The sequence below is a fragment of the Vitis riparia genome, chromosome 17, assembly GCF_004353265.1.
Source record: "Vitis riparia cultivar Riparia Gloire de Montpellier isolate 1030 chromosome 17, EGFV_Vit.rip_1.0, whole genome shotgun sequence".
NCBI classification, from domain to species: Eukaryota; Viridiplantae; Streptophyta; class Magnoliopsida; order Vitales; family Vitaceae; genus Vitis; species Vitis riparia.
Window position 1 is genome coordinate 11,627,736 of NC_048447.1, and position 18,512 is coordinate 11,646,247.

The 18,512-nt window shown below is 37.7% G+C and overlaps 1 protein-coding gene across 2 annotated transcripts in view; it reads left to right on the plus strand.

Moving 5' to 3' along the window:
• The window catches only part of LOC117904976 (DExH-box ATP-dependent RNA helicase DExH14), a 76,020-nt gene that overhangs the window by 39,562 nt on the left and 17,946 nt on the right, over window positions 1–18,512 (plus strand). For both annotated transcript variants that reach the window (XM_034817816.1, XM_034817817.1), the window contains 10 exons: window positions 2,327–2,415; window positions 3,780–3,870; window positions 7,390–7,539; window positions 7,628–7,819; window positions 7,936–8,001; window positions 9,038–9,193; window positions 9,303–9,446; window positions 9,670–9,737; window positions 9,835–10,000; window positions 10,103–10,165. In XM_034817816.1, the coding sequence (XP_034673707.1) occupies window positions 2,327–2,415; window positions 3,780–3,870; window positions 7,390–7,539; window positions 7,628–7,819; window positions 7,936–8,001; window positions 9,038–9,193; window positions 9,303–9,446; window positions 9,670–9,737; window positions 9,835–10,000; window positions 10,103–10,165 (1,185 nt within the window). The remainder of the gene's footprint in view (window positions 1–2,326; window positions 2,416–3,779; window positions 3,871–7,389; window positions 7,540–7,627; window positions 7,820–7,935; window positions 8,002–9,037; window positions 9,194–9,302; window positions 9,447–9,669; window positions 9,738–9,834; window positions 10,001–10,102; window positions 10,166–18,512) is intronic.

Sequence of the window (18,512 nt, forward strand, 5' to 3'; positions counted from 1 at the left end):
TTCAGGAGTATAAAGGACAGAAGTGAGAGGTAGAGAAGGCAGAGGAAGGGCCAAACCAATACCTTTAGCCACAGTTTGAGAACCATTAGCTAAGGTAACATTAGGTAAAGCAGAGGTAGTAGTAATAGAAGAGAAAAAATCCTTATTACCAGATAGGTGATCAGAAGTTCCAGAATCTAGAATCCAGGGTCCAAGAGAAGATGCGTGGGTAAGGCAGGCAGAGGCATTACCAGGCTGTTCAACAAAAGCAACAGAAGCCTGAGATGCGGAAGAGCTCGAAGGCTGAGGCAGCGGAGAATCAGAGGACTGGGCCACATGAGCAGTGCGAGGAGGCCGTCCATGTAACTGATAACAACGATCGCGAGTGTGGCCAAGTTTATTGCAATAGGTGCAATGAGGACGTTGACCTCTACCTCGGGTACCACTGCGGCCTCCTCGAGAGCTAGTTTGAGAAACTAACACAGAAGAATCTGAAGTGCTATCAAATGGCAAAGTCTGAGTGGAGGAGATACGGAGGAGGCGAGCAAACACATCATCCAAGGACGGAACTGATGAACTACCAAGAATCTGATCGCGGACAAGCTCAAGATCCGGACGGAGGCCAATAAGAGTAAGAACCATGAAGAACTTGTCAAGCTGTGTTTGTTGAGCCCCAACATCAGGAGTAAGAGGCATCACAGTCAAGAACTCCTCCTTAAGAGAGGCAATCTGGCCAATATAAGTAGATAGATCCAAGTCCTGTTGGCTGATATGGACAATAGCAGAAGCCACCTTATAAAGACGCTGGATATCATTCGTGTATAATCCTTTTGCCTGAGTCCAAAATTTAAAACAAGTTTTGTAGGCCCGAAGATGAAGAAGAATCTTGGGATCAACCGATTGCCATAATACACTACATAATTGTGCATCTATCTTCCTCCACTGTACGCGGTCAACCTCAGGGATATCTGCCTCCTGTGTAATCAAGTGATCCTCATATCCTTGACCCATAAACCAAAGTTCAACAGAAGCAGACCAGGAAAGATAATTGTCACTGCCAACCAATTTCTCCGAAGTAATCATAGGAGATCCAGATATAACAGAGGAAAAAATGGAAGTTTTAGTAGCCATATCTACTTATCTGGAGAATGAAGTATATTTGGATCGAAGAGAGCCCTAATACGGCTTCAGATTGCAGCGTGGCACCACCGAAAAAGGGAGACGGCCTCAGATCGCGGTGTGGTACCACCAGAAAGGTAGAAGAACACTTCCCAAGGCACGTGCAGGGATTGGAGTGGAGAAAAAGTAGTCGGAGCTTCGCCGGAAAGACTGTTTGGAGGGCCGACGGAGACAAAAATCCCCGAAAGAGGTACGTGCAGGGCTCGGATGGGAGAACGAGGGAGGTAGGGAGGTTGGTCGGCGTCAGGCGAAGCTGGATGAGGAGGCGCGTCGCCGGAAAAGGCCTCACGCGCCCTCACGCGCCGGTGCGTGAGATGCAGCCGACGGCCGGAAAATGGAGCGTGGCCGGCGCGTGGACGCTCTTTTGGTGCCGGTGCCTTCACAAAAGTTGGAGATCTCCTCCAGGCGCTCCTTCTGGTATGGTCGGTGTCGGAAAAATACGTCGCCAGAAGTTCGCCGGAAAAGTTCGCCGGCGGTGAGTGGTTTCTGTCGACGATCCGACTGACCAGAAAGTATTGGGAGATGGGGAAGGTGACCGGAATGAAACACGGTCACTGGAAGGTTTCCCGGAGTTGATGACACGGGAAACAGGAAAGAATTAGGTTTTCTTCCTTGGCTCTGATACCATGTTGAGAGAGAGAGAGAGAAAGAAGAAAAACCTTAATTCTCATTAATGTAATATCTACTTACAATTGAGAGATATATATATACAAGGCTAGGAGTCCTAACTACCATACATGTGACCTATATTAACAAGGAAAGATTATATACTATAAATACATTATATTCAACAATTCTCTCTTTTAGTCTTGCAAGTAATGGAAGAATTTTGACATTGACAAATCGTTTTTGACATGTGTATCCAAATTTTAAAAAGGGGGAATATGAGGTGGTAAAGCAGATGAGACACTTCAAACCTCCATTGTCTGAAAAGACTTAAAAGCAGAGATTCTCTTAATCGAAGTGAGGAGGAATTTATATTTACATCTGACAGTTTGTATAAAACTATTGTCTAGAATGTTTGGGATGTTAGACAAGATGCATCTATCCTTCTTTCATTATGTTCCTTAAAGCTGTTATGTTAATCATCCTCATTTTAGTAGCCTACAAACTGTTTTCGTAACTGTAACTTACTTGTAAATCTCACCAAAGAACTGTTTGACTCCAGGTTATTGTTTCAAGGATGAGATACATATCATCACAAACAGAGAGGACAGTGCGGTTTGTAGGACTTTCAACTGCTTTAGCAAATGCAGGGTATGTCTATATACTCACGCTTAATTGAATCTTCAGAATATCCCCTGTTCTCCGGGACTTCACTACCATGGCCTCTTGTATCAGATTTGGAAGATATAGTGTACATTTTCCAACTATGAGATATTGGCAACACAAATTGTACATACCATTCCAGCATTATAGATTTGTATTTCTGTTAAATGATGTACTAATTCAACACTAATGTAATAGGAGCATATATAGATTATAACATTGTTAATGCTTTAGTTCAAGTGTAAATTAAATTGATCTACATTGTTGCCCCATTACCTAATAGTAAGTTAGATCAATTGGTAACTTAATAGGGCATTTGAGCCTTAGTTTACAGGTCATGTGCAGTTAATATGTTCAAACCTTACTGATATTTATTACCCTCGTTTATTGAGCTCACGCACAAGCCCAAAGTAGGCTGCCCATGAAGTAGGTGTTAGGGCTTTAGCCCAAGTGTAGGTTAGCTTGATATATATTGTTAGCCCAATAACTTGGTCTTGACTTGGATATGAATCACTTGACTCAACTAACTTGCAAGATAACTTGGAATCCCAACATCATTGCTTGGATCCAAAGCAAATGGAAGAAAAATGATAGAGAATCTCTACATTTATCAAAAATTTCTCTTGTCAATCAAGAAATTCAAAATGATTTATCTTCAAACAAATATTAATTATTTTCATTTCTTTATTTTCCAGATATGCCAATTATCATAACTTGGTATTGAATATAAAAATGAGTATATTTTCAATATCTTTTTTAGAATCTTTTGAGCTTTTTAACTAGTGTATCATGCATATCATTCAATATTTATCCATGATGTGTAGACTGATTTGTTTCGCAACCAACGGAGTCAACAACTGATACTACATATTTGAACTATGAGAACAAAAACATTACATGTAAGAACAAAAGACTTGTCGATTTCTATGAGAAAAAGAAAGAAAAAAAAAAAAGAACTACAAATAATGGAAGATTTTAACCAAGAAAAAATTTATTCTCTTTTCATTTAGAGATCTATTCAAGTATTTCCTTTTTCTTTTTTAACCAAGATACTATACCTTGGTTGTTTTGTTTTAATTTGTAATCAAATTGAGTCTTTTTCTTTTTTAGTCGATGTTTTTTGGTGGTAGGGGTGGCATGGGAGTGGGAGGGGAGGAGAGGAGGGGTTGGTTTGGTTTGATTTTGGGGTTTTGGGATCTACAAAGAGATTTGGAATTCAGGAAGAATAAATTTTGGCTTGTCACCTTAACATTCTCTTGCATGTGGTTAGATTATTTGTGGGATATTAGGTGCTTTTGTGTTCATTGGCTGTTATCTCATTTACTAATTTTCTTACACTTATCTGTACTTAGTGACTTGGCTGACTGGTTGGGTGTTGGTGAAATTGGACTCTTCAATTTCAAGCCTAGTGTGAGGCCTGTCCCTCTTGAAGTTCATATCCAGGTAAGTGGAGGCAGTATTTTGCATGCATTATGGTTCTTTCAACATCAACTAGCTTTCATATCAACCCTGATTTTCATTTTCTATTGTTGCATTGTACTTATTATTCTTTTGAATGAAGATAGGTGCCAACTCTTAAGTTTATTTTGATGAAGTGGACATATGTCAAGAGAATAAGATGCCTTGAGGAATATACATAAAATGATATGGTGCCCTTGAGGCCAAGCCCAAGTGGCAAGGGGTTGGAGTTAGGATGGGAGAGGTTCCTGTTTTGATTTTGTGTACTAGCAAAAGAGAAAAATGAAAAATAAAAAGAAAACCTATAAGAAAATACACAAAGAGATATTTTGAGTAATTCATGGTTCTTGGAAATCTGTACTAAATGAATAAAACGATTATTCTTCTTTCCAACTAGGTTAATAAGAAGCCCAAAGTTTTTCTCACATTTCACAATGTTTCTTATCTTGTAAATTAAGGTTTCGTTAAGTGTTTGTATCCAAAAATGAGGGGGCATTCTTTCAGAAACTGATTCATCTAGTAAATTACTTCGAGTCATTTCATACCCTTAGTAAACCACTACAATGCTTCATACTTCATAAATGCATAGGGATTTTCTATGGTCAAGGGTTGGGGAGCACAAGCGAGACCATCTCGTTGGTTGGGACTTACTGTGTAAGTCTAAGGGAGAAGGGGGTTAGGGTTTGGGAAGATTTCTGTAAGGAATCGTGCTCTATTAGGGAAATGGCTATGGAGATTTCCTAAGGAAAGTTTTGCTCTTTGGCATTAGGTTATTCTAAGTATTTGTGGGATACATACTAATGGGTGAGATGCCAACACTATAGTTAAGTGGTCACATCGTTGTCCTTGGAAGACCATTGCACAAGTCTTTCAAGATTTTTCTAAATATACTCAGTTGGTGGTGGGAGATGGGACAAGAATTCATTTATGGGAAGACTTGTGGTGGAGGGATCAACCTTTGTGTTCTCAATTTCCAAGTCTATTAAGAATTGTCACAGTTAAAAACCTCACTATTTCATTAGTTCTCGGGTCCACTAATCCTTTCTCTTGGAATTTAAACCTTTGTTGCAATCTTTCTAATTTTGAGATAGGAAATCTTGAAAGACTGATGTCCTTTCTTTCTCATTTGCACTTATTTCCATCTAGTCCTGATATGAGAGCTTGGTTCCCTTTTTTTTTTCAGGTTTATTTACAGTAAAATTGTTCTTTTGAGTCTTGTTCAACCATATTGATCTAATTCCATCATTCACTATTAATTTTGTTTGGAAATTGCAAGCCCCATTTAAGGTCAGATCTTTTGCTTGGTTAGTGGCACACAAGAAGGTAAACACCAATGACATGTTACAACTTAGAAGATCTTACAAAGCCCTTAATCCTGATGTTTTTTTATTGCATATAGAGAGTGGTGAAATGGTAGACCGTATCTTCTTACATTGTCCTTTGAGTTTGGGCCTATGACAGACTATTCAGCTTGGCTCATATGGATTAAGTTCCTCCTAGGAGTATATGTGACATGATGATTATCTCATATAGAGGATTGAGAAGTACCATTAGAGGCAAGGTGTTGTGGCGGTTCATTTGTCTTGCTTTGATGTGAGTTGTGTGCGTGAAAGAAATACTAGGATTTTTGAGAACAAGGTAAGAACTTCAAAGGGTCTTCGGAACATAAGTCATTTTTTAGCCTCCTTTTGGGCCTCTTGCACTACAACTTTTAAGGGTTTTCCCCTTAATATGATCCAACTTGATTGGATGTTGGTGTGTAGTTCCAAGGGTGTGGGTTAGCAAGTATAGATTATTTTTGTATATGCCCACATGGGACATGGTTTGTGGAACCTCATAGTTGTATAGATTTACTTGTACTTTAGAGGTTCCTACTCTCTTTTTATGTAGTTTTTTGGAGGATTACTCATCCTTCTATTGTACTTATTCTTACTTTAATATACTATACTATTGTTTCTCATCAAAAAAAAAAAAAAAAGCTTCATATTTCACATTCCTTTTTGTCAACAAGGTTGGTCAACTCTTTGAAATGACTTTTTTTCTTTAATCAAGTTAATTATTGCTTCTCTTTAGGAAAACAAGCGGTTTCTGATTTGCCATTATCAGTTCCATGAGAAATCACAAATTTGATAGATCATCATCTATCAGGGTTTGTCAGATTGAGGTGTGGCTTGTAAAATTTCAATAAGATTGCAAAAGATTGTCACTGGAATGAGTGAAGGAGAGGAAGAGGGGGAAGAACACCAGGAAGCTGGAAATCAGGGCTTTGCTTTTGGCCTGCAAAACCTGAAGCCAGAAAGTGGAGTTTCTTTCAGATTTGGGTTTGGGTGTCTTGGTTTCATTTCGTTCATAATTTCTATAGGGTCTGCAAGGAGGATTTTTTCAAAGGGAGAAGCAAAGAAATTAAGGAGGGGTAAAGGATTATATTTCAAGGCTCAGATACTTGAGCAGGCAAATGGATGGTTGGTTTAGGGTTTGGGTTTGGATGTCTTATCTCCTATGTCCTATTGTCTGAACATCTCATGAGGGCACATAGATCAGGTTTCTGGGGAATGGCGTTGGATCTTGTTTTTATTGTTTTGGCCTTTTTCTCCCTCATAATGAATTTATTGTTGACTCTTTGTGTGGCAGTACTTCCTAGAACGGAAATGAGTATGCACAATTTCAAGCTTGTAACTGAACACTGGAAAAACAAGGGAAAAAGGGTGAATTTACATGTAAAAGATTTTATAGAAAAAGCTTGGGCAATGTAACATATTTGTATATTTTTTTAAGAAAACAGAGCTTTATCATAAGTTGATATTTTTTTCTTCCTATTCTCTTTCCGTAGATCTTGTTAGTTATAACTTAAATTAAAAATAAATAAATATATTTCAGTAGATTAAGCTTGAACAATGGATCAGCGATCCTTTTCTGTGGTACATATTTTTCTATTCCTCATGGAATTTCTCAATGGAAAATTTGAGAGCTAGGAAGTTGAGGTTCCTCCATTGATGTTCTATATAATGAATTGAAAGCTTGACTTCGTATTCTCCAATGTGGGGGATAAGTATGAATGTACAAGGAACAGGTCAAATATGTGGTCATGTTAGCATGAACAATTCTTTAGATATTTTGAAGAGGGTTGAAGGGAAGATGCGTTTATCCTATCTTATAAAAACTGACAAATATAAAACCAGGAGAGGTAGGGCTGAATACATGGGCCACCTGCTACTGATGTCTGATAAAAGAAATCTTGGTTAGAAAATTGATGGAATGACTTGTTTTACTGTATAATTTATAATTACTACACCAAAGAAAAAAAGAAAAAAAAAGACCTACAGAACTTGATTTATGTTTGTCATGGTATCTCATCCAACTAAAATATTTTTCTTGATGGGTGTTAGATTGGTTAGACTGGATTTTCTTTGTTCTAATTACTACCTCTGGGTATGGTTGATTTGGTTGAAGATCTTGTATTTACAACTGTTGTGTTGTCACTCTAATGTCACTTTTCATGAACAGGGATACCCTGGTAAATTTTACTGCCCAAGGATGAATAGCATGAATAAACCAGCATATGCTGCCATTTGCACCCATTCTCCTATGAAACCAGTTCTTATATTTGTTTCATCTCGTCGCCAGACAAGGCTTACTGCACTAGATCTTATTCAGGTGACATCAAACAACCTGTTAGGAAAATAAATTGTTCTGTCACTGTTGAGACTTACAGTTCTTGTTTTTTCTTTTTATGTAATTGAAGTTTGCAGCTTCAGATGAACACCCAAGGCAATTTCTGAGCATTCCAGAAGAAGCACTACAGATGGTTCTTTCTCAGGTTACTGATCAGAACCTAAGGCACACCTTGCAATTTGGCATTGGCCTACACCATGCAGGATTAAATGACAAAGACAGATCTCTGGTTGAGGAACTTTTTTCAAACAACAAGATTCAGGTTCTTCCTTGTCACCTGTTTAGTAATTTTTATTTGGAGAAGACAAACCTTAAAAAATGAAGGTATGTTCTCACTCATTTTATTGACAAGGCATTTTCACCTCTATATATTGATAGGTCTTGGTTTGTACTAGCACACTAGCCTGGGGTGTAAACCTTCCAGCTCATCTAGTTATAATCAAGGTGAGGCAAAGCTATATATTGTATGCTTATATATATATGTATATATTTATAGCTGTTAATGTTGGTATGAACTCCTGAAGAGGGGTGAGTAAATTCTTTTTCTTTTCCTGCATTTTCTTTAGTAAATGGTTTTGAGAACATAACAAACTAATTACACCTTTTTCTTGACTTAGGTTAAGTAATTATTACTTGATTTTTATTGGAAGTATAAATTTTTTTTTTTCTAAAGTTAAATTTTTTTCTAAATCATCAAATTTTCATATTTACTCTTGTTAATTTTAACTAATATTTACTTTCTTTAATCTCAAGGAATAAATTTATTTGTTAAACATCCATATTAAAAGTCTTGTAGATGCATAAAATAATTATTTATTATAAAAAATGAGGTATAAATGTGGAGTTATAGTCTTATAGATCTATAAGAGGCTCTCACTAAATGTGGGAAATTAGGGCAAAAGAGATTTAAGATTCATAATAAGTTAATTATTTTGACTTAATACTTAAAGTTATTTTTAACTCTAACTTATGACAATAAGTTATTTTTCCAAACATATTTAATTTAGTTAATGACTTAAATTAAGTTATTAATTCATATAAAGTCATTAAGTTGCTTTATCAAACACCCACCCTCTAAATCAATTAACTGGACTGGAAGTTGACAGAACACATTATTTACCACCCTAGTTCTTGTGAACATCTTATGGAAAGGGAGCCTACTGTAGAAGTTGGCTGTAATTACCTTATTATGTATCAGCTTATGGATATTTTACCTTTTAAAACATAAATAACCCTCAGTTGACTTTTTATTTTGAAACCGGTCTTATCACATCAACTACTAAGGGTAACTCAGTTCAGGTACTGGCTTAAGTCAACTATTTTTCTTTTGAAATTTGGATGTAATGTTATCTAGATCTTAAATCAAGTGGATAGATATATATTTAAATTGGTTTTTCTATGAGAATCTGTTACTTTGCAGGATCTCCTTTGACACCTTGTGACTAACATTGTTTTAACATAACTTCTATTTCTCATCCAGGGAACAGAGTTTTATGATGGAAAGGCCAAAAGATATGTTGACTTTCCTATCACAGATATCTTGCAAATGATGGGGCGTGCAGGCCGACCACAATATGACCAACATGGGAAAGCAGTCATTCTTGTTCATGAACCTAAAAAGAGCTTTTATAAAAAGGTCAATGAAATAAAGTTTTGTTGTTATTATAATAAAAGAAATGCATGATCATTGAGCGATATTTGTTGCTAAACTTTCTGGAACAACTTGTGATCTTTTCTATTTGCAGTTCCTTTATGAACCGTTTCCAGTTGAGAGTAGTCTGAGGGAGCACTTTCATGATCACATCAATGCAGAGATAGTTTCTGGAACAATTTGTCATAAAGAGGACGCCATGCACTATCTCACCTGGACTTATTTATTTCGCAGACTAGTAAGAAAAATGCTGTCATACATGAGAAAAGTGAAAGATTTTGTATTTGACACTGCAACATCTAGAAAATTATTGGTCTTCTCAAATTGTGTTTCTTCTTCTATTCCTATAGAATCTTACATGACAAAATATGCCCAAGTATTGATGATTTTACACTTATTCCAAAAGAAGTTCTTGTTCTTTGTCTTCTTTAAAAGTTCTGAGCAACAAATCCATGTGACAGATGGTTAACCCAGCTTATTATGGCTTAGATGATACAGATCCTGAGATTCTAAGTTCATACTTGTCACGGTAATATTGCCATACTGATTCCATGGAAGTTCTTCTGTTAGGAAAGTTTCTTTCCTTTTGATGGCAGTTCTATCTTCTTTGTCCATATTTTTGGCAGGTTAGTGCAAAACACTTTCGAGGATCTGGAAGACAGTGGATGCATCCAGATGAATGAAGATAATGTCGAGCCTATGATGTTGGGTTCAATAGCATCTCAGTATTACCTTAGCTACATGACTGTGTCAATGTTTGGTTCTAACATAGGCCCTGATACATCACTTGAAGTAAGTAACTGTTCCAACGTATTGTTAATTTAATCCTCTTTATTTTTTATTTTTTCTGTTTTCCTTCAGACTGTTTTTCATTGAAAAGGATCTGTATCTCAGGTTTTCCTTCATATTCTATCTGGTGCTTCTGAGTATGATGAGCTTCCTGTGCGGCATAATGAGGTAATTTTCTGATTATGATATGCCCAGATTTGTATATTTACCTCTTCAGATGAATATCAGAAAACATTTATGCTTGGTGTTAGTAACATTATAATATATAGGTATACTGTATTTGCATTGGATAAAAATGCAGTTGTCATCAAATTTGGGTTTTATTTCCTTATTCCCTTGGCCACAAACTAACATATATCTCACTTTTCAACAGTGAAATGGCTGTGTTTTTCTAATTCCTTTGCTGGATTCTCTCTATGCTATTATAGCGCTTGCTTGTACATTTTTGTCACTTTCCTGTGTTGCAGAGCTTGTTTTGCTTATGCACTGGAACAGTTAATATTCAGCTTGTTGGTATTGATCAGGTTTTGTACATTTTGACAGAATTTCTTGTCTCTGCTTTTTATGCATGCATGTATACAGAGTCTCAAAAGTAGTTATTTGGAAGAGGAATTATAGGATCCAAGGAATATAGGAATGAAGGAGTCTTTATTGCAGAAAATGTCTTGTCTGCTGAGTTGGGTTGCTCCTTCAGGTGGATTCCTCACTCAGCTAATTAGTTAGCTCACTCTTTGGGTAAACCAGGGGGTTCTGGGCTAAAGGTGTTCGTAGAGGAGTTTATGCCTCCTTGAGAGGGTTTGTGTATCTTTATGGTTTTGTTTTCTCTTTCTTCATTCTGGTGCAACGAAAGGTTTGTTTTGAAATGAAACAAAAATAAAATAAAATTAAAGAACAAACACAAAGATCACAATAGGAGCTGAAAATTAGGGAATAATTCTGAAAAATTATATTTCCTAACAATTATAATAAGTTTTTAAATAATGTTTGTAATGCAAAAATAAAGGAAATAACTAAAATAAGAAACTTAAAATAGGAAACTAATGATGAATCTAAAATAGAAACTCATGATGTAGAAAATAGAAACTAACCTAAAATAGAAACTAATGATGTAGGAAACTAATGATGAATCTAAAATAGAAACTCATGATGTAGAAAATAGAAACTAACCTAAAATAGAAACTAATGATGTAGGAAACTAATGATGAACTTAAAATATAAACTAATTATATAAGAAACTAAAAATAGAAACTGATGATGATTGTGTGTTGCATCAATCCCCTCCACTTGAAGAAAACTCATCCTCAAGTTTTGTGGCTGCAAAGAAAACTCATATGAGGGAAAGTATTCAAAGACATCAACAACGTTGAAAGTATTGGAAATGTTCATATCAGCTAGAAGATCAATCTTGTAAGCATTATCTCCAATCTTCTGAAGGACTCGGAAAGGACCAAACTTGTAAGCATTATTGTACGTGCCAGTAGGAAAATGATTTTTACGGAGATGGACCATCACTAGGTCACCTTCATTGAACAACTTAAGGTTCCGATGTTGGTCTACAACAGTTTTGTAATGAATATTAACCTTTTCTAAATTCTTCTTCACTTCTTGATGAATCTGTTGAATACACTCTGCAAACTTCTCTGCGTTAGGATTGACATCATGAGAAAGGGGAAGACGAATAAAATCCACTATATGCCTTGGAACACTAGTGTAGACAACTTCAAAAGGAGTCTTCTTGGTAGAACGATTAGGCATACTATTAAAAGCAAACTCAATTTGTGGAAGGGCAACATCCTATTGCTTCGATTTATCTCCACTAACAGATTGTATCATATTGCCAAGAGTGTGATTAGCCACCTCAGTCTGGGGATAGCTCGTGCTACTATACTTCAAAGAAGTGTCAAACAATTTCCCTAGAGTTCTCCAAAAATGACTAAGGAATTTCACATCCCTATTTGAAGTTATGGAACGAAGAACGCCATGCAGGTGAACAATTTCACGGAAAAATAAATTGGCCACATAAGAAGTATTCGAAGTCTTTTTACAAGGAAGAAAGTGAACCATCTTAGAAAATTGGTCAACTACAACCAAAACTGAATCAACTCCACGTTGAGTTCTTGGGAGGCTAAGAACAAAATCCATAGTTAAATCTTGCCAAATTGTCTTTGGAACAGGTAAAGGAGTATAAAGACCAGTATTTTGAACTCGTCCCTTAACTTTCTGACACACTAGGCAACGCTGAATGAAACGCCCAACATCCCGTTTAAGTTGGGACCAATAAAATCTCTCATCTACCAAGCTGATTGTTTTATCCTAGCCAACATGTCCTCCTAGTCCACCAACATGCAATTCTCTAATTAAATGTTCATGTAAAGAGGAATGAGGGATACATAATTGTGTACCTCAAAATAAAAATCCATCTTGAATAAGGATGTTAGTAACAAACTCCTTATTGTTGCATCGCTCCCATATGCCACCAAAATCCTCATCAACAGCATAAGTATCTTCAAATAATCAAACCCCACCACCTTGGTACTAATTGTAGCTAGTAAAAAGGCTCGTCAACTCAATGCATCGACTACTTTATTCTGTTGGCTAGACTTATGTTTGATAACAAAAGTGAACTTCTGTAAAAAGGCAATCCATCGAGCATGCATTCGATTCATTGTCTTTTGAGAATTGATGAACTTTAAAGCTTGATGATCCGTAAATAGCACAAACTCTTGATGAAACAAATAATGCTCCCAATGCTTTAAGGCTTGAACAATTGCATAAAATTGAAGACTCGTAGGTGGACCACTTTTGTCAAGGCTCACTAACCTTTTCACTAAAAAATCCCATTGGGTGACCCTCTTGAGATAAGACAACCCCAATTCCCAGAACCGATGCATCACATTCAACCTCAAACACTTTCTCAAAATTGGGGAGTGCGAACATTGGCGTAGTGCATAACTTTGCTTTTATTGATTCAAAGTTGTCTTTTGTGCTTTACCCCATTGGAACTGGTCTTTCTTCAAACAATCGGTAATGGCCGATTGTGCTAAATCCTCGAATAAAACACTTGTAAAAAGTAGTTAAACTGTGGAAACTTTGCATTTCATGCACAGTTTTAAGAGCTGGCCATTCCCGAATTGCCTTCATCTTCGTCTCATCAACTTGAATACCATTCTTTCCCACTATAAATCCAAGGAATAGAAGATGGCTAGTCATAAAGCTACACTTCTTAAGATTGATATATAATTTATTAGCTTGTAAGGCTAAAAGAACTTCCCTGAAATGTGATAAGTGCTCTTCCATGTTCTTACTATAGATGAGAATATCATCAAAACAAACCACCACAAATTTTCCAATAAATGGACGAAGAACCTGGTTCATCAACCGCATGAAAGTGCTTAGCGCATGTGATAGCCCAAATTGGCATCACTAGCTATTCATAAAGGCCATCTTTAGTCTTGAAAGTCATCTTCCACTCATTTCCTGGTCGAATACGAATCTGGTGATAGTCACCTCGTAAATCAAGTTTGGTAAACACCACAACACCTTCTAACTTGTCAAGCATGTTATTAAGATGTGGGATAGGAAAATGATACTTGACCGTTATTTTGTTGATAGTGCGATTGTCCACACACATGCGCCAACTACCGTCCTTCTTTGGGGTGAGTAAAGCTGGGACTGCACAAAGACTTAAGCTCTCACGAATCAAGCCTTTATCAAGCAACTTGTTAAGTTGTTGCTGCAACTCTTCATGCTCAGTTGGGCTCATACGATAATGTGGCAAGTTAGGCAAACTAGTGCTAGGTACTAAGTCGATATGGTGTTGAATATTTCGCATAGGAGGTAACTCATTAGGTAATTCATTAAGAGATAAATCAGGAAAATCAGCAAGTACCTCTTGAACCTTGGTGGGGATATTAATAGTTGCTTCAGATTGGCCCTTAACCACCAATGCTACAACAAAATTTGGATCCTTGACTTGCTTAAAGAAATCTAGGCTTGTTATGTTGGTGAATAGCAGCTTATCTTTCTTAGTAATCGAATTGTTTTTTGATGATTGAGACCGTGACATCAAAACAATCTTCTTGTCAAACCACCAAAAAACAAAAGTATTATTTCGACTCTTATAAGTGGCATCATTTACAATCCCCTTTCCTTTTTTCTTTTCACCTTGGTGGCTGATGTTTTAAGTAGATTGATTGTGAGAGCGGAGGAGAGAGGTTTATTTGAGAGGTTTCTAGTGGGCATAAATAGGATCCAAGTGTCTCATTTACAATTTGCGGATAGCACCATATTTTTTTGGAGCATCCTTTGAAGAGTTGCATTCTCTCAAGTTAATTCTGTTGGTGTTTGGGCAGTTATTAGGGCTAAGGATCAATCTAAATAAGAGCACTCTCTCGGGAATCAACATTAGTCAAGACCAAACCGCAAGGTTGGCTTCTTTGCTTGAGTGTACAGTCTCTAATTGACCTTTATCGTATTTGGGTCTCCCTTTGGGAGGGAATCCAAATTCGCTCTCCTTTTGGGATCCAGTGTTGGATAGTCTCTAGGAGGTTGGATGGATGAAAAAAAACCTTTTTGTCCTTAGGAGGAAGAATCACCATTATTTAGTTTTGTTTGTCACACATCCCACAGTATTTTCTTTCTCTTTTTAAGGTTCCAATTTTCATAGCTTTAAGGATTGAAAAATTACAAAGAGATTTTTTGTGGTCAAGTTTTAGGGAGGGTAAAAGGGATCATTTGGTCAATTGGGACATGGTCTGTAAGCCTAAGGAGTCTAGTGGGTTAGGGTTTGGAAAAATCTCTCTGAGGAACCAAACTTTATTAGGGAAGTGACTTTGGAGGTACCCTAAGGAAGGTTTTGCCCCTTGGCATTAGGTTATCTTGAGTATCTATGAGACATATCCTAATGGATGGGACGCCAACAATATAATTAGATGGTTACATTGTTGCCCCCGGAAAGCCATTGCTCATTTTTTTCGAAGTTTTTCTACACATTTGTATTGTGGTAGCTAATGAGACCAAAATTCGTTTTTAGGAAGATCTTTGGTGGGAGGACCAACCTCTTTGTTTACAATTTCCAAGACTGTTCAAAATCACCACCATTAAAACTCGTCCTATTCAGCTATTCTGGAAAATAACACTTCTTTGTCCTAGAATCTAGTATTTAGGCGCAACCTAACTGATGAGGAGATTGTGGATCTTGAAAGACTAAAAGCCTTACTTTCCCTTGTTTATTTGACTCCTTCAGTTCCAGATGCGAAAACTTGGATTCCATCCTCTTCCGGAATTTTCTCAGTTAATTTTTTTTTTTTAGCCTTAGCCAGTGTCTCAAATTCTATTCCTTTCTACCTAACTAATTTTTTGTGGAACTCAAAAGTCCCCTCTAAGGTCAAGGCCTTTGCTTGGTTAGTGGCTCATAAGAAGATAAATACCAATGGCATGTTACAGTTAAGAAGACCTTTCAAAGCCCTTAGCCTTGATTGGTGCATCCTTTGTAGGAGGAGCAGAGAGATGATTGATCATCTTTTCTTACATTGTCCAATTACTTTGGGATTGTGGCATAGAATCTTTTCACAAGCTTGGATGGAGTGGGTTCAACCTAGCAGTATTTGTGTTATGTTGGTGATCTCCTTTAAGTGTTTTGGGAATTCTATTAGAGGCAAGACTCTTTAGAGGATCGCGTCTTTCTCTCTCCTATGGATTGTGTGGAGAGAGAAAAATGCTAAGATTTTCGAGGACATTTGGAAGACGCTAAAGATGATGTGGGATCAGATCCATTTTCATGTTTCTTTCTGGGCTTACTGTATAGACATTTTAAAACCCTATCTTTTGAGTGTAATCCAACTTAGTTGGCTTTAGTTATGTACACCCTAGGGTTGGGTTACAGGGTCAAGATTATTTTACTTGTATAGGCCTTTCGTTCATGCGACCTTTTGTATCTCTTGTATAGTCTTCCTTGGTTAATGAAGGTTTACTTAGTTTTTTTTTATCAGGTTTGTACTTATTAATTTTTTTTATCTGGTTTGTACTTATTAGGGAAGATTTCTCATTCTTCTCATCCCTTTTTTCTCTATTAATACATATATTTTGTTTTGATTAAAAAAATAAATAAGTGGCATCAACATCATAGTGCCACAACCTTCCTAATAAAATATGACAAGTGTCCATATCCACCATGTCATATGCGATCTTGTCTTTGTAATACTTCTTGATCGACAAAGGACTTTTGCAAACTTCTAGCACTTGAACTTCTGGGTCCTTCTTGATCCATGCAATCTTGTATGGAGAAGGGTGTTTCTTAGTCTTTAAATTTAGTGCTTTCACCAAAGCCTTGGAAACAACATTCTCGCTATTGCCACTGTCAATGATCACGTTGCACACTTATTACAAATAGTGCATCGAGTCCGGAATATTTTATGTCGTTGAGAGTCGTTTGACTTCTTTAAGATAAACAAAAGTCGTTGGATGATGCATGCCACTTCTTCTCCCATATTTCCTTCTACAAACTCAGCACCCTCGTAAATATCTTCTTCAAGAACCTATTTCTCTTCACTGCCACCTTCTTCTACAAAGTTAACAGATCATCTGTTCGGGTAATTATTTGAAAGATGGCCTGATTGGTTGCACTAGAAATATTTCCTTAGATTTGGACGCGCATAAGGGTCATTATTGATTTGTTGTTGCTGTTGGTTTCGGCCTTGAGTATTAGATCGAATAGGAACTGAAGTTCTACTTTGATTCTGCGTCGAATTTTGAGTTGAAGGGGCATCTTTATTGTTGTTATCATAACTATTTGAAGTTGTTGACCCCTTTAGAGCAAAAGAAGTTTCTTGGGTTGGTCGACAAAAGTTACCGTGAGTGTGCATCGTGGACCTATTGATATGATTTTCTACTTTCATCACCAAATTAGTTGCATTTGTCATGGTCCAAACCCCTTGAAGAGCCATTCGATCTTGAATAACTAACTTTAGGCCCCTAATATAACGAGCAATAAATTGATCCTCCGTCTCAAACAAATTTGTTGAATATAATGTATTTATAGTATATAACCTTTCCTTGTTAATATAGGATACATGTATGGTAGTTAGGACTCCTAGCCTTGTATATATATATATTTCTCAATTGTAAGTAGATTATTACATTAATGAGAATTAAGGTCTTTCTTCTTTCTCTCTCTCTCAACATGGTATCAGAGCCAAGGAAGAAAACCTAATTCTTTCTTGTTTCCCGTGTCATCAACTCCGGGAAACCTTCCGGTGACCGTGTTTCATTCCGGTCACCTTCCCCATCTTCCAATACTTTCCGGTCATTCGGATCGTCGACAGAAACTACTCACCGCCGGCGAACTTTTCCGGCGAATTTTCCGGCGAGCTTTTCCGGGACTTTTCCGGCGACGTATTTTTCCGACACCGACTATACCAGAAGGAGCGCCTGGAGGAGATCTACAACTTTTGTGAAGGCACCGGCACCAAAATCCCATCCACGCGCCGTCCACGCGCAAATTTCCGGCCGGCGACTGAATCTCACGCGCCGGCGCGTGAGGGCGCGTGAGGCCTTTTCCGGCGACGCGCCTCCTCCTCCAGCTTCGCCTGACGCCGACCAGCCTCCCTACCTCCCTGGTTCTCCCATCCGAGCCCTGCACATACCTCTTTTGGGGATTTTTGTCTCCGTCGGCCCTCCAAACAGCCTTTCCGGCGAAGCTCCGACTACTTTTTCTCCACTCCAATCCCTGCACGTGCCTTGGGAAGTGTTCTTCTACCTTTCTGGTGGTACCACGCCGCGATCTGAGGCCGTCTCCCTTTTTCGGTGGTGCCACGCCGCAATCTGAAGCCGTATTAGGGCTCTCTTCGATCCAAACATACTTCATTCTTCAGATAAGTAGATATGACTACTAAAAATTCCATTTTTTCCGCTGTTATATCTGGATCTCCTATGATTACTTCGGAGAAATTGGTTGGCAGTGACAATTATCTTTCCTGGTCTGCGTCTGTTGAACTTTGGTTTATGGGTCAAGGATATGAGGATCACTTGATTACACAGGAGGCAGATATCCCTGAGGTTGACCGCGTACAGTGGAGGAAGATAGATGCACAGTTATGTAGTGTATTATGGCAATCGGTTGATCCCAAGATTCTTCTTCATCTTCGGGCCTACAAAACTTGTTTTAAATTTTGGACTCAGGCCAAAGGATTATATACGAATGATATCCAGCGTCTTTATAAGGTGGCTTCTGCAATTGTCCATCTCAGCCAACAGGACTTGGATCTATCTACTTATATTGGCCAGATTGCCTCTCTTAAGGAGGAGTTCTTGACTGTGATGCCTCTTACTCCTGATGTTGGGGCTCAACAAACACAGCTTGACAAGTTCTTCATGGTTCTTACTCTTATTGGCCTCCGTCCGGATCTTGAGCCTGTCCGCGATCAGATTCTTGGTAGTTCATCAGTTCCGTCCTTGGATGATGTGTTTGCTCGCCTCCTCCGTATCTCCTCCACTCAGACTTTGCCATTTGATAGCA